At 32.4% G+C, this 13,571-nt stretch overlaps 1 protein-coding gene across 1 annotated transcript; it reads left to right on the plus strand.

Annotated features, from left to right (window-relative positions):
- Positions 1-667: 667 nt before the first annotated feature.
- LOC143229712 (5-taurinomethyluridine-[tRNA] synthase subunit GTPB3, mitochondrial) lies at positions 668-3,052 on the plus strand. Its single transcript, XM_076462429.1, has one exon. It carries the CDS (start codon positions 1,431-1,433, stop codon positions 2,997-2,999), a length of 1,569 nt encoding a protein of 522 aa, XP_076318544.1. The 5' UTR covers positions 668-1,430; the 3' UTR covers positions 3,000-3,052.
- The last annotated feature ends 10,519 nt before the right edge of the window (positions 3,053-13,571 follow it).

The raw sequence follows: 13,571 nt of genomic DNA on the forward strand, positions 1-13,571 counted from the left end.
GATATGGCGCATTATCCTGCTGGAAGTAGCCAATGGAAGATGGGTAGACTATGGCTGTAAATGGATGCATTGTCAACAACAATGCTCAGGTACCTGTGACATGCAAATGATGCTTAATTAATATTGAGGGGCTTAATGTGTGCCAATAAAACATTTCTTACATCATTACACCACCACCAACAACAAGTACAGGTGACACAAGGCAGGATGAATCCAAGGATTCATAGCATGCCTACAGACTTACCACACTATAAACCGTGGTTCGATACCTGTGGTAGACAGAGCACTGACTGTCCACTGTGCTACTTTCTACTTAACTACAAACAACCAAATCTCCACTGGAACATAAACTATCGTTTCTCATAATTTTCATAAATCGTTTCTAATTTAGTAGGGAAAGACTCGAGGGAAAGCAGTTAGTCAACACGCCCCCTCCGCTGACTCTTGAGCTACTTTTTTTTTTTTTTTACCAACGAATAGGTTTGAATGTAACATTATAACAATCTTACTATTAAAAGGGCAAGAATGTTTAGGAGGAAAGAAATTCAAACCCTCGACTCGCAGAGTGCGAATCAAGAGCCCTAACCATCTGGCCAATAAAGAACACTATATAATAGTATGTAAATAGTCATAAGATATTCTGAACTGAACATCATCTGAATTTTCTAATTTATTTACTTTGGTTCTTAAATTTGCCTTGTGATTGTATATTATGCTGATTTTCCTTGATTATGAATGATAAGAAATCTGCTCTATAAAAAAAAATAAATTAGGAGCATATTAGAAACTATTATTTTTATTTTTCCGGTTAATATTCTGCAAGATGAAATTTGTTGTTTTGCTTTTGGGTTAGAGTGAAAAAGAGCACAATGAATATATTTCAGTGCTGGTTTTTTTTGGCTGAGTTCTACAACAGGTATGACAATATATTCGCGTTGAGGGAATTCTGAACTTTATTTGTGATTGTGTTGTTAGGCCTAGGTTTTCAATTATTCTTGTTAACTTTTTTTTGGTATCACGTTAAAATACAGACAAGCGCACTTCAAGTTTGTTTTCAATTTTAAACAATAACTTGGCTTAAGAATTTAGGAGATATTAACTTAAAACTGACAACGTTAAAGATTTGTGTTAACGTGACGAATAAAATTATAGATCCTGTCACCAAAACAGTAAAATATGCCAATTTTATTTTCGCGAATGAAAACTAGGTTTTATCATTCTATTCATAATTTTAATAACGTTCCACAATTTTAATAAACTTATCTTTGTGAATCTGTGCCTTTATAAGACAAGATGAGTTATTATCTGAATAATTCTTTACATTATTCAATGTAATGTCGAGTTGAAGTGTAATTTAGTTTCATTAAAAGCAGTTGTTTAAAGATATAATATTAATTTATACTTGTAGACCTATTGGCTGAATATTGAAAATGATTTACTTTTTACATGGAATAAGTTTATCTGGTGTTATTTATGGACGTAAAATTATTTGTCAGAGTGTATGGACTTTACAGCATAATTGGATGAAATGTTCCACAAGTACTATTTATGCACTGTCAACTCCTCCTGGAAGAGCTGCTGTTGCAGTTATCAGAGTATCTGGACCTCAGGTTATTATGGTGTTGAAACGTCTTGCAAGGTTTAAAAAAATACCAGAACCTCGTAAGTTGTTTCTTAAGAAAATTTTTGATCCAGTTAATAATAAAATACTCGATCAAAGTTTAGTTGTATGGTTTCCAAAACCAAAGAGTTTCACAGGAGAAGATTGTTGTGAGCTACATGTTCATAGTGGAACAGCTGTAATTACTTCTGTTCTTCAAGCTTTAGGTAAACTTCCTAAAACTAGGCCTGCTGAACCTGGTGAGTTCACAAAAAGAGCATTTTTAAATGATAAGTTAGATCTAACTGAAGTAGAAGGTATGGCAGACCTTCTAAATGCAGAAACAGAGGCCCAACAGCAACAAGCTCTTTCACAAATGGAGGGTTGCTTATATAACTTGTATTCTGGTTGGAAAGACAGGCTAAAGACATGTTTAGCTCATGTTGAAGCATTCATTGACTTTAGTGAGGATGAAAACATTGAAGATGGTATAATGGATGTAACATTAAAATCAGTACAGTCTATATTCAATGAAATTCAAAACCACCTTGCAGACAATAGACGTGGAGAGCGTTTGCGAAGTGGTGTTAAGGTGGTTATTGTAGGAGAGCCTAATGTTGGAAAAAGTAGCCTTTTAAATTTAATTTGCCAAAGAGAAGTAGCCATTGTATCACCACGTTCAGGAACAACTCGTGACGTCATTGAAGCAGCTCTAAACATTGGTGGTTATCCTGTATTGTTTTGTGACACAGCTGGTTTTCAGGAAACTGAAGACCTGGTTGAACAGGAAGGAGTAAAAAGAGCTTTTCACAGATTGCAGCAAGCTGATTTAATCATACATGTGAAGCATTGTTTGGAGCTCATAGAACAGAGGAACATAGGTGAACTTGTAAATAATATATATAAACCAGCATTTTTATCTGCATTTGACACAGGTAATGTTGATAGTCAAAATAATTTAAGAAGTGAGCATGCAGAACCTTTGAAGAATTCGGAAGTAATTGTAGCAATAAACAAGTCTGATCTTTTACCAGAAGAGATAATAAAGGAAAACCTGAAGGAAAAACTTGATAAAGAATGTGTCATTTCATGCTGTTTAATTTCTTGTAAGACAGGGTATGGTTTAAACGCTTTCCTAAGTCTTCTGCAAAACAAAATTAAAAACCTCTGTGGTGATTCTGGAACATTCAAATCATCTCTTACTCGGGACCGCCATCGCTTCCATTTGATTAAGTGTCAGAAATATTTGAAAGATTATGTAAGTGAAGAGGAGACTGATATAGCAATAAAAGCTGAAAAGTTAAGAAAAGGTTTAATAGAGTTGGGCATGATCACAGGCCATGTTTGTACTGAAGAAGTCTTGGATGTTATTTTTAAAGATTTTTGTATTGGAAAATAGGAATATTTTAATTAGATGAATTAAATGTGTAAAAATAAAGGAATTTAAATGTTTATAAAGTTTAGAGTTATTTCTTCTGATCTTTAATTTCAAAATTATTAACCAACACATTTATTCACAAAATTGTTTAACAATCAAACATAATACATTTATTTTGGAGAAAAGAGAAAATAATCTAGGCAATGCAAATAAAACCTAAAGGCCCTGTAATGAATATTTAGCTATGGTGGTAAAAAGGGAAAATATGATTTCTATTCATAATAATTTTAAATTTACAATGATAGTAGCCTTTGAAGTACACTATGCAATTTTGTTTCTGTTAATAAAAGAATGAAATTAGTTACTTATAAAGTATACAAAGGTTGGCTACTAAACCATTTAAGCTGTGAGAAAAAATGTAGTGTTTGAGTGTGTATTGAAATGTAAAATAATTTAAATGACAGGACTGAATCATTGAACCATCCCTCAGTGAAACAAGAACACTAAAACACTAATGTTAAAAGCTTTCTGTTTTAAAATCAGAATTGTAAACAAACTTAATATCAATATTTCTAACCAATAAAATGTTAAAATAATTCAAACAAAACAAACCCTTTATATTCAAGCTTTTATTTCTAAGATCTTTATTCTACTGCTGAGACATTTAATAGAAAGACTGTTAAATCATTTAAAGTACTTGAATCAAGTTTTTTTTCCTTCTATGGTTTAAAGAAAGTCCACAATGTTCCAAAGTAAAAATTAGATTATACAAGGGATTATTTCAGAAATCAGTCTGTGCACTCTTTCCAACATGTTGTTGAAAAGGAGACAAAAACTGCAAATGGTGCTCCAAATCAAGCTTCATCAAAGTTTTGTTTAAGGCTGTCATAACCATCATTTTCTTTCAAACCCATTCAAATAGGATCAGTAACTCTACTCTTTTCAGCAGTAAAAATAAAAGCTTGTAAATAATTTTTTTTTATTTTGTACAACAATAGTGCCTCTCATGCAGAAATTTAAATCACATTCCACATTTTACAGTCTGTTTAATGTGATTATCAAAACTGTTTTAGAAATATTCACAACAGAATTGGCTCTTCCCAGTATGTGCATCAGAAAATCTAGAAATACTACTGGCTGAGATGCCTTTCAAATTTATAAGATAAGTAATGTATATCACAAAACAGATTTAAAAATTACTGCAAAAATTGCATAATGATCATTACTATTTATAGAAATCAAATTCCATTATACTCCTTGAATATTATACCAATTTTACAAGCATCAGACTTATTAATCTTTGGTGAGTTTGTTTTTTTAATTTTGAGCAAAGCTACTCGAGAGCTATCTGTGCTAGCTGTCCCTAATTTAGCACATTATTAGAGAAGACAACATTACAAATCTTATTCTTCCCAATGTGCATTATCATTGGTACCACTTCATAGGTGCCTTTATCATCAGACACCATTTTGTTAGTAATTTTTTGTTTCTTTAAACTTGACACATTCCATTTATTAGAAGTTTAATTTTTGTATATATGTCCAGGAAAGAAATTATTTTTTGTTGGAACTTAAACATTTGTTAAGAATATGTGCCTTCTATTTTATTATATTTATTGAACTATGAAAAATGCTCCAAGTTTCACTAATTTTCTCCTTATTAGGAATAGCCATCAATATTTTTTTTGTTGTTTAAATATATTCTGAAGTTTTTGAGTGAAGAAGTTTCCATAAAAGTGAAACTGTCATCTTGTTTGTGTTGGTAGTATAACTAATATATTTGTACATTCTCCTGTATGTATCAGCATTCTTATTAGGGAGCTATATAAAAAAATGTCAATAAGCAATCCCTTTGTGTTTTGGAAACCTTAAATGAACTCTCCTCATTTATTTTAAATGGCATGATATCATGTATCTCTAATGCCTTCAGCTCAACTGTAAGATGGAAAATATCCCCTCAACCTCTTTCATTCAACCACTTTTATAGAAAAACTAAAATTCTCTGAAATATGTCTTCATAATATTAATTAAACAATATTGAATGATACCAGTCATATCTAAGATGCATATTCAATAAGCTCATTACAAAGACTTCTACTATTTGGAATGTATAAAAGAAAATAAGTTTATATTCCAGAACTTTAATATTATTAATTAATAATATATTAACTAATTTATCCTCTAATATCTAAGGTCCATATGTTATAGTTTTTTAGCATCTAAGAAGTTCCTTTATCATTATTTAAAGTTAGGTTAAATAATCTAATAAAGTAATTTATAGCTTTCTTAAACACCTTCCTAACCTAATTAGTTGGAGTCCACACTTGCACCCACCCACTCTGAAACCTATTTTACAAATCTTATCAGTTTATTCAGATATATCATCAAAAATATCTCATTTAGTATTTGAAGTTTCTTCTTTGCACATGATGTAAGGAAAAGCTCTTAAGAGAATTTCTCTTAACTTATATTTTAATGTTCTTTTGTACTTGGTTAATAATTCTTCAGGTCTCCCATTATTAAGATCATTAGCTCCAATAATTACTTTTTACCTGGAATATTCCTTAGTTCCTATAACTAATCCATACACTTTTTCTACAACAATCCGAATTTTAGGATCTGGTAAGTCAACTCTAGTCTGAGCTTCATGTATTTGCACCACAAATAGACCTTTCAGAGAAACTGTTATAAATGCTCCCCTCCCCTCCCTTCATCTAATACTAAAGGTTCAAGAATGTTTGAAATAATTTATTGTGAATGACTTGGACCTGGTTTCTTGATAATTTTGTCCACAAATATACCATGAATCCACCTTCTTATATTAGTGTATTATTTCTTGTACAGTCTAGTAAATAAATTTAGCCAGATAAACTGAACATCGAAAATCCTGTAAAAAAAGATTGGTTTGTATGAATTAAACAAGTGCACACACTGTGTTTGTGTTTTACCTGTTACATGATAAAGGTTATTCCTTTCACGTTTCTCTTTGTATTTATTACATTGACTCAGAGATATAACTTCATGATTAATGTCTTCAGCAAATATCCTGTTATTAAGCTGACCTGCCCAACTGTTTTACCTTGATATTCCATGAAGTGAATATGAAGAAGAAAATTTTGGTGTTGTGACTGCAAAATATCATACTGTAGAGTCTGCTATTTCTGCTTAACTGTGTACTACTCTTTATGTGAACTATTAGACTTAGTATTCAAGGAAATAGCAGTTTGCATAACTAGAAGGACCAAGAGGGAGAAAAGTTGTCAGGTTAGTGTTGCTGTAAAAGTTCATGAATTTTATATTGCCACAGCTGAGTTGATGCTTACTGCATATAGGATGACAGTCCATTTCTTCCCCTGAGGGTTGACCCCAATGTGGGGGCAATATAGATGACTGAGGATTGCTGAGGTGGTGTGGTATCTTGAGGCAGTCTATGTAGGTTTCTCAAGCTTAAATAGGTGAGAGTAATCTAACCCTGGCTCTTGGCAAAGTAACACAAGAACACTTGAAAGATATTGAAGGTGTCTTTAGTGGATGATGTTCACCAGCAGGAGTTATCAGACGAGATGTTAGACACCAAATGGTGAGATGAATGGACATAGAGGCAGTAATGAAACTATTTAAGCTGGGAAGTATACTACCAACATAACCACATATCACAAAAAGGCCTCGGGTTTTGCAAAGCTGATGAATGAGCTGCCAAGTGTATCTCATCTTAGAGCAAGATCTATCACTTGTCTAGGTGTAAGAGACCCTGAAACTGCATTCAACACTGCATTTATGATATCAAGGATACCTTGGTCTGGTGTTAGTTAGAATGTGACAAAGGAAAGGTTCTAGCCACTATCATGGTTCTCCATGAGTGAGGGAAAAAAGGCTACAGCATTGATATTCAAGTGTACAGTGAAGGAGTATTTTTATTATTTAATGAGGCATTTCAGGCAGGTAACTGGAACAGGCTATACAGTGTCTGGTTCTAAATTTATGTCTTGCACTCCATTGAGAATTTGACCTAGAGGAAACATCCATTGTATGAAGTTCAAGGCTAAGAAAAGCAATATCAAGTAAAAACCAACCACCCATCCTGACGTTACAATAAAAATACACTTACATATAATAGATGGGCAGAGCTATCCTCATCCTCACAAAATTTATATGTTGAAACTTACTCTACTGATAGCTCCATTAAGGTATTACTATGAAAGATAGGTGTGAAGTGTCAGTTTTGCATGTGGAATGTTGGGTCACAACTGAATGAGCTGTTTAGATTTTGCAAAGCAATAATGTAGGGAAGGTCAATGAAGAAACAGTTACAAGACAGCCAACACTAGGTTGTAAATACTCTTGTAACAGCACTGGGAGACTGCAGGTTTCAGAAGTTTGGCCTGGCCACTCAGTTACAGGCCTGATAGAAGATTCAATATTATTTGTAAGTTTATAAAACTTTTGTATCTAAATTATTACTTGTAATAACCGTTATTATAAACTGTATTATTGATTATATATTAAAGTATATTGTATTAAGAAATTGTATCAACCTTGTTGGCAAATATAATGAATTTAATACATATCGATATTTAACCAACTTCTAAATGGAAATTATTATTTAACTCAGTTTCATGCTATTTCAAATTCTAATATGTAACACATTCGACTTATTACTTGTATGACATTTATCATTGGCTTGCCAATGATACAAAAATAAACTCTTTTTGTGACTGTGTTTCCCCCTCTCAAAAAAAAAAAGAAAAAGTTACGCGTCGCTCATGCAAAAATGAGATTAAGGATTAGTTTTCCTTTGGTTCATCTGTTTGTGTGGTGTAATAAGAAAAACTTAATCACTAGAGGTAATAGACTGCAGCTCGGTCAGCATAGATAGGGTTTATTTTTGGATAAAACTAAAATTTATTGAGTGGTTTATTGTGTTAATTTGACCTCCTATAAGAGTGTTTTGATAGTTATATAGGAGAAAACTATATTTCTCTTTGTTCATAAAATTAAAATACACGAAGTCGATGACGGTTTAATATTTCCGTTCTTGGTTATTATTGTTGTGTTATTTTTTGTGATTAATTATTTTATTTCTAAGTATTTAATTTACTGACCATATTACTATTGATTTTAGCGTTCACATTATTACTGGGAATACTGGGCAATAGAAAACTTAATGTACGTTGCATCTTCAGGCCTGTTCTCAGAGTAGAAGTTTCATCCACAGATATCGTGTAACTTGCAGATCTTGTATACGAGCGTTTAATTCTCGACGGGTGTGACAGTTGAACTACAAAGAATAGTACAGGATATTTATTTACAGAATGAATATATATTTAGCAAGATCTTCATAGTTGACAAAGCAAGAAGCAATACTTACAACATACGTTCCCACTCGGGTTTCAGCACAACAATAACAAAAAAGAAGAATTAATTTTTCAAATCCTAAAGTAGCACAATGTTTATACACACATATATTCTGTTGTTTACTGAACCTATGAGCACTGTTACAGCTCCTGCATATTTAAAAATTAAAGTATACTTCAGAATTACAAGACACCCATGAATTTCTCTGTTAGTATTGTTTTGGCTAAATTATTGGTCTGTAACTTTGGGATATCACGAGGATATGTCAGATTTTTTTATATCATTACCAGTGAAGCTGTTTTTTCAAGTTGTTGGTATATCCAAAAAGTTGGATGAAAGTAAAAATATTAGTTAACTATCAAAAAAGATGATTTGTTCCTTATTTAAAACAAGTGTTGAAGATGTGTTTTCTCAGAGATTTGTTTTTGTTTAGTGATTTTACGGTGTTTACTCTATCCGAAGTAATTATATAATTTCATTCTGGTGTTTCTAAAGCTTGTATTTGTGTTATGTGAGTGCTAGCTGGAACTTTGTTAGCAAAAGTAATTATGTTTTCTAAAACTAGGCCTAGCGCGTTAAGGCGTGCGCTTCGTAATCTGAGGGTCGCGGGTTCGCGCCTGAATTGCGCCAATCATGCTCGCCTTCCCAGCCGTGGAGGCGTTATAATGTTACAATCAATCCCACTTTTCGTTGGTAAAACAGTAGCCCAAGAGTTGGCGGTGGGTGGTGATGACTAGCTGCCTTCTCTCTCGTCTTACACTGCTAAATTAGGGACGGCTAGCACAGATAGCCCTCGAGTAGCTTTGTGCGAAATTCCAAAACAAACAAACAAAAGTTTTCTAAAACTTATTTTTCGATTGATTGTTTTAAAATGATATTGAATGTACTATGGTCTGGAAGAGAGAAAGTATTCTATCGATAAAATCTGTTTCTAATGTTAATTTTTCCTGTTGTACTTGTGGTTTGTTGCCTTTAAAATGTTACTTTGTTTTTAGCAGTAAACCTGGGGCTTATTATTAATGCTAAACATTGGATTTGGATACCCCTAGTAGGTACAGTATAGAGAGCTAAGTACGTAGCTTTGTGCTTAACAAAAATTAAAAAAAAAAATTAAGAAACTATATTGTTTGTGGGACTGCGATGTGTACTTACTGTAATGGATTTACCATTATAAGTTTATTTTAATACTTACGTTTGTTTCAATTTTATGCATGTGTCATATGTTGTTGGATGTGTATTGCGCAAGCTCCATCTGTTCTCCAAATTTGTAGAAGATTCTATAGAGTAAAAATCAACAGTACTTGTGTTACAAAAACGCTAGCGTGTTTCCGAACATTGTTGAACGTTCGAGAATTTCGCATGATTGGTATACAAAACCGACACGCCAAGAGACAGACAGAATATTATTGATCAGCTACAGTCAATATACTGTAAGCCTTCGAAGCTATAATTGTGATTAACGCTTATTAATCGGGAAACTACAGAATTTGACCAGAAACGTTTATAGATTTCGAACATTTTGAAATGTTCAACTTTAGAGAGTTAACTTTGGACGTTAATATTTCTTCTAGGACATGAAACATTTTCGTCGGTTTAAAAAGAGCTTGTAAATTGTGTTAAGCCAAACAAGAATAGAGCTAGCTAGCATTTTCGTCAAGTGAAGTAATTTATGCCACCTGGACTGTTCATAAATTATTCAATTCTAGACCAGATGAAAGACTGAATATTGTTTGTGAATTTGTAAAATATTTGTATTGGCCATTTGTAATAATCGTTACTATAAATTATATTGTTTTATGTTTTGCATATTAAAATTTACTTATGTTGAGAAAGAAATTGTATTTATTAATCTTATTGGCAAATATATAAATGTAATACATATTAACATTTAATTAGCTTCTAAATTTACATTCAAATTTCTAGCTGTTTGGAATGGTAATATGTTACCTAAGTAACATAATAAATCGGAGACTTATCCGAGATAAATCATAATACATAACAATAAAGAATTGTTTATAAAATGTTATGAACTAGAAGTAATTCATAAAATGTGGAAAATATAAGTGGTTATACTTCAGCTGTGTTATTTCTAAATAGAGTTGATACTGTTTAAAACTAATATCCAAACGTCAAAATTGTACTTGAAAGAAACATAAATATTTTTGAAACAAAAATAAATAAAAACTCAAATTCTAAATAAATTACACGTAGTTCCAATTAGTTTTCTACGCTGTTATGTGACAAATTAAATACTTAGACAGAATGTTAATTTTCTGAGCATCTTTCATACCATGCAGGAAGCATCTGACTGCCAAAGTAAAACTTGGTAGAAATGATGATGATTTAAAAAATTCAAAATATTAATGAGAAAAATTAAAAATTAATCGATTACAGATCCATATATTTAACTACTATTGATGTAATTTTATTATTTATTGAAGACCCAAAATATTTCAATTATCTATAGTAAACTTGAAGCAAACACAACATTATCATAGGAAACCAATATAAATCAATGTTCAATTACGACGATCTTCCAAACTTGTCTAATTCTTGTTTTAATTGGAAAGGGGATGCTTGTCAAATGGCTGATGGAACAGCCGTGAGATTTCTTTTAACACCTATGGTACAGGGTGGCCCATAAGTCCCTTCCCATCCATATATCTTATGTATCCAGTGTATCTATGTGCTGTCTCTCATTCTCGCTGCATAATATTATGCGACGCCATGTTCTTCAGTGTAAATGGGCTTACATCGGCCATATTTCTCTGTAAAAAAAAAAAAACAAATGTATAATACATGCGTAATTTAATATAACACAATAACATATGGATGGGTAGGAACTTACGGGCCACCCTGTATGTGAACTTTTTGTGTAACAACTGGAAAACCGTGCATTATCATCTGATGTCTATAAACCTCTTAAATTGTTTTGGTATGTGGAATATGTTTTTATTTTTGGTGTTAGGAAAGAAACAAACTGAATGAGCATTTCAAACATTTTTTTTTAACCATTGCTCGTTGATTCATTTCACACCACAGGAATAAGATAGTAGAAAACTATCACTTCCTGATGTATTCGTAATTACAGGTGGGCATCATTTCCTGACAAAGATCTGCAAAAGAAAAACACCTTCAAGTTATGCTTAATATTGTTGTAATGTGTTTTATCATTTAATAGGTTGTTTTGTATTAATTGGTAGAATAGTGCGAAATCCTGTTAACATAACGATTAAAATTTAATTTATTTCTTGAATAATCAAATAATGTTTGTTACATTCGACGTTTATTTGCAGACCTAACTATAAGTACAACGTTTTAAAATAACTTCCAAAAGCTGTCATATGCCTAAATAACAAATACAAAACTTACTTCTGGAGTTTCAACTACAGATTTACATACACACACTGTCAACGTGACACTGTGTATCTCACAACTTCATTTTAGCTCTATTTATCTTGTTGTAACGTATTCTATTGTTCAATGACTTCTTGTAAGATCCTTTCCTGATTAGTGATTACCCGTATTATAAACAATCTACTTACGTATGTGGATGCAGCCCAAAATTACTAGGTTCTTGAAGTCGCCGTAAATTTTCTATATGTTCTAGGACTACTTCTATGAACTTCGTTAAACTTTACGCCATGCACCCTCTATAGAGTTAACAATCTTCTAAATTCAGCCATGTACCCCAGGACTTTTCAAAACCTCCTGGGTACGGTGTGGAGATTAATAACTAATTGTTTTTATGCTACTTATTAACATCAGAGAATTTACATAAATAAATAACTTGGTTTTTTCAAAGTGTTAGTGTTCTTTCTCCCTTCAAACCCATTCACCTTAGTTATCTTTTCTTTTCACTCCTATTAAATTGATATACCTTTTGTTGTTGTACAATATTACTCGATGGACGTGTTAATTCATTTCTTTTACATTGTTGCCAGGTTCTGATCTAAATTTCCTTTTTTTTTTTTTTGGTTTACTTAGACGATTAACCGTATTTATATATTTAATATTATAATGTTACTTTCCTTAACTCATTTGTAGATTCAGGAACATGTTCTCGAGCCTTCAAATCACGTGCTATTTGTACCTCAGAACGGGTGGTATAGATGTATGTGTTTTCTTAGAGCAAAGCCACATGGGACTATCTGGTGAACCCACCGAGGGGAATCAAACCACTGATTTTAGCGTTGTAAATCTGGAGACTTACCGCTGTACAAGCGGGGAGCAGGTGGTATAGGTATTAAGACTTTTATTAGTAAAGCAGAGAACAACGTTTCGAGGCCCGGCACGGCCAGGGGATTAAGGTACCCGACTCATAATCCGAAGGTTGCGGGTTCGAATCCTCGTTACATCATATATGCCCGCCCTTTCAGACGTGAGGGTGTTATAATGTTACGGTCATTGGTAAAAGAGTAGCCCAAGAGTAGGCGGTGGATGGTAATGACTAGTTGTCTTTTCTCTAGTCTTACACTGTTAAATTAGGGACGGCTAACGCAGATACCCCTCGAGTAGTTTCAAACAAACCAAAGCAAAGAATATTTCGACCTTCCTAGGTCATCTTCAGGTTAACAAAAAATTACATTTCCAAGTGTTATTTGTTCTCTAAACGTAAACCTTATACTAACAGTTTTATTGCCACTGGTAATCTTACGAAGGGCTTTTGTCCAAAACGTATTTGTCTTGGTTTATTAATAAAGTTATTTTAATTTGGCGAATTTCTCATCACTACTTTATATTTTAAATTAAAACAGAAAATATAACTTACAACAATGCATCAAATTATCAAGCCTGTCACTCATTTAATATGAAATAAGGAAACACAAACAACCTAACAGTGTATCTGTTGAAAGTAAATTATTCAAACTTCACTGATGTTACAACGAAACGTATAAGGCCAGTTTCCTGAGAAATGATTATTCGTTGCAAAGGGTCTGTTACCAACAAAACACTTGTACAGAGAAATATCATAATGCATCAAAGATAAAAACTGTGGTCCAGAAAATGGCATCAAATATAATTACGAAAGAAATAAAGTTATGTGGTTGTTAAGCCCATTTCTAAAATTTTGCCATCTTCGTTCAACAATTTCCCAGATTTTGCTGCGGTGTTCAAAAAACATTATATTATCAACATAATCTTTCTTTAAACATCTCGAAATATGGTTAGTTGTAGTGTGTATACGAAACACATGGTTTTCAACATTTGTTTTCACGATTTATAATATGTGAATTGG

Source organism: Tachypleus tridentatus, chromosome 10, assembly GCF_004210375.1.
Source record: "Tachypleus tridentatus isolate NWPU-2018 chromosome 10, ASM421037v1, whole genome shotgun sequence".
Classification (NCBI taxonomy): Eukaryota; Metazoa; Arthropoda; class Merostomata; order Xiphosura; family Limulidae; genus Tachypleus; species Tachypleus tridentatus.

Bases quoted from the DNA above. Each gene is read 5' to 3' on its own strand.
- LOC143229712 (XM_076462429.1), top strand. From the start codon at position 1,431: ATGATTTACTTTTTACATGGAATAAGTTTATCTGGTGTTATTTATGGA.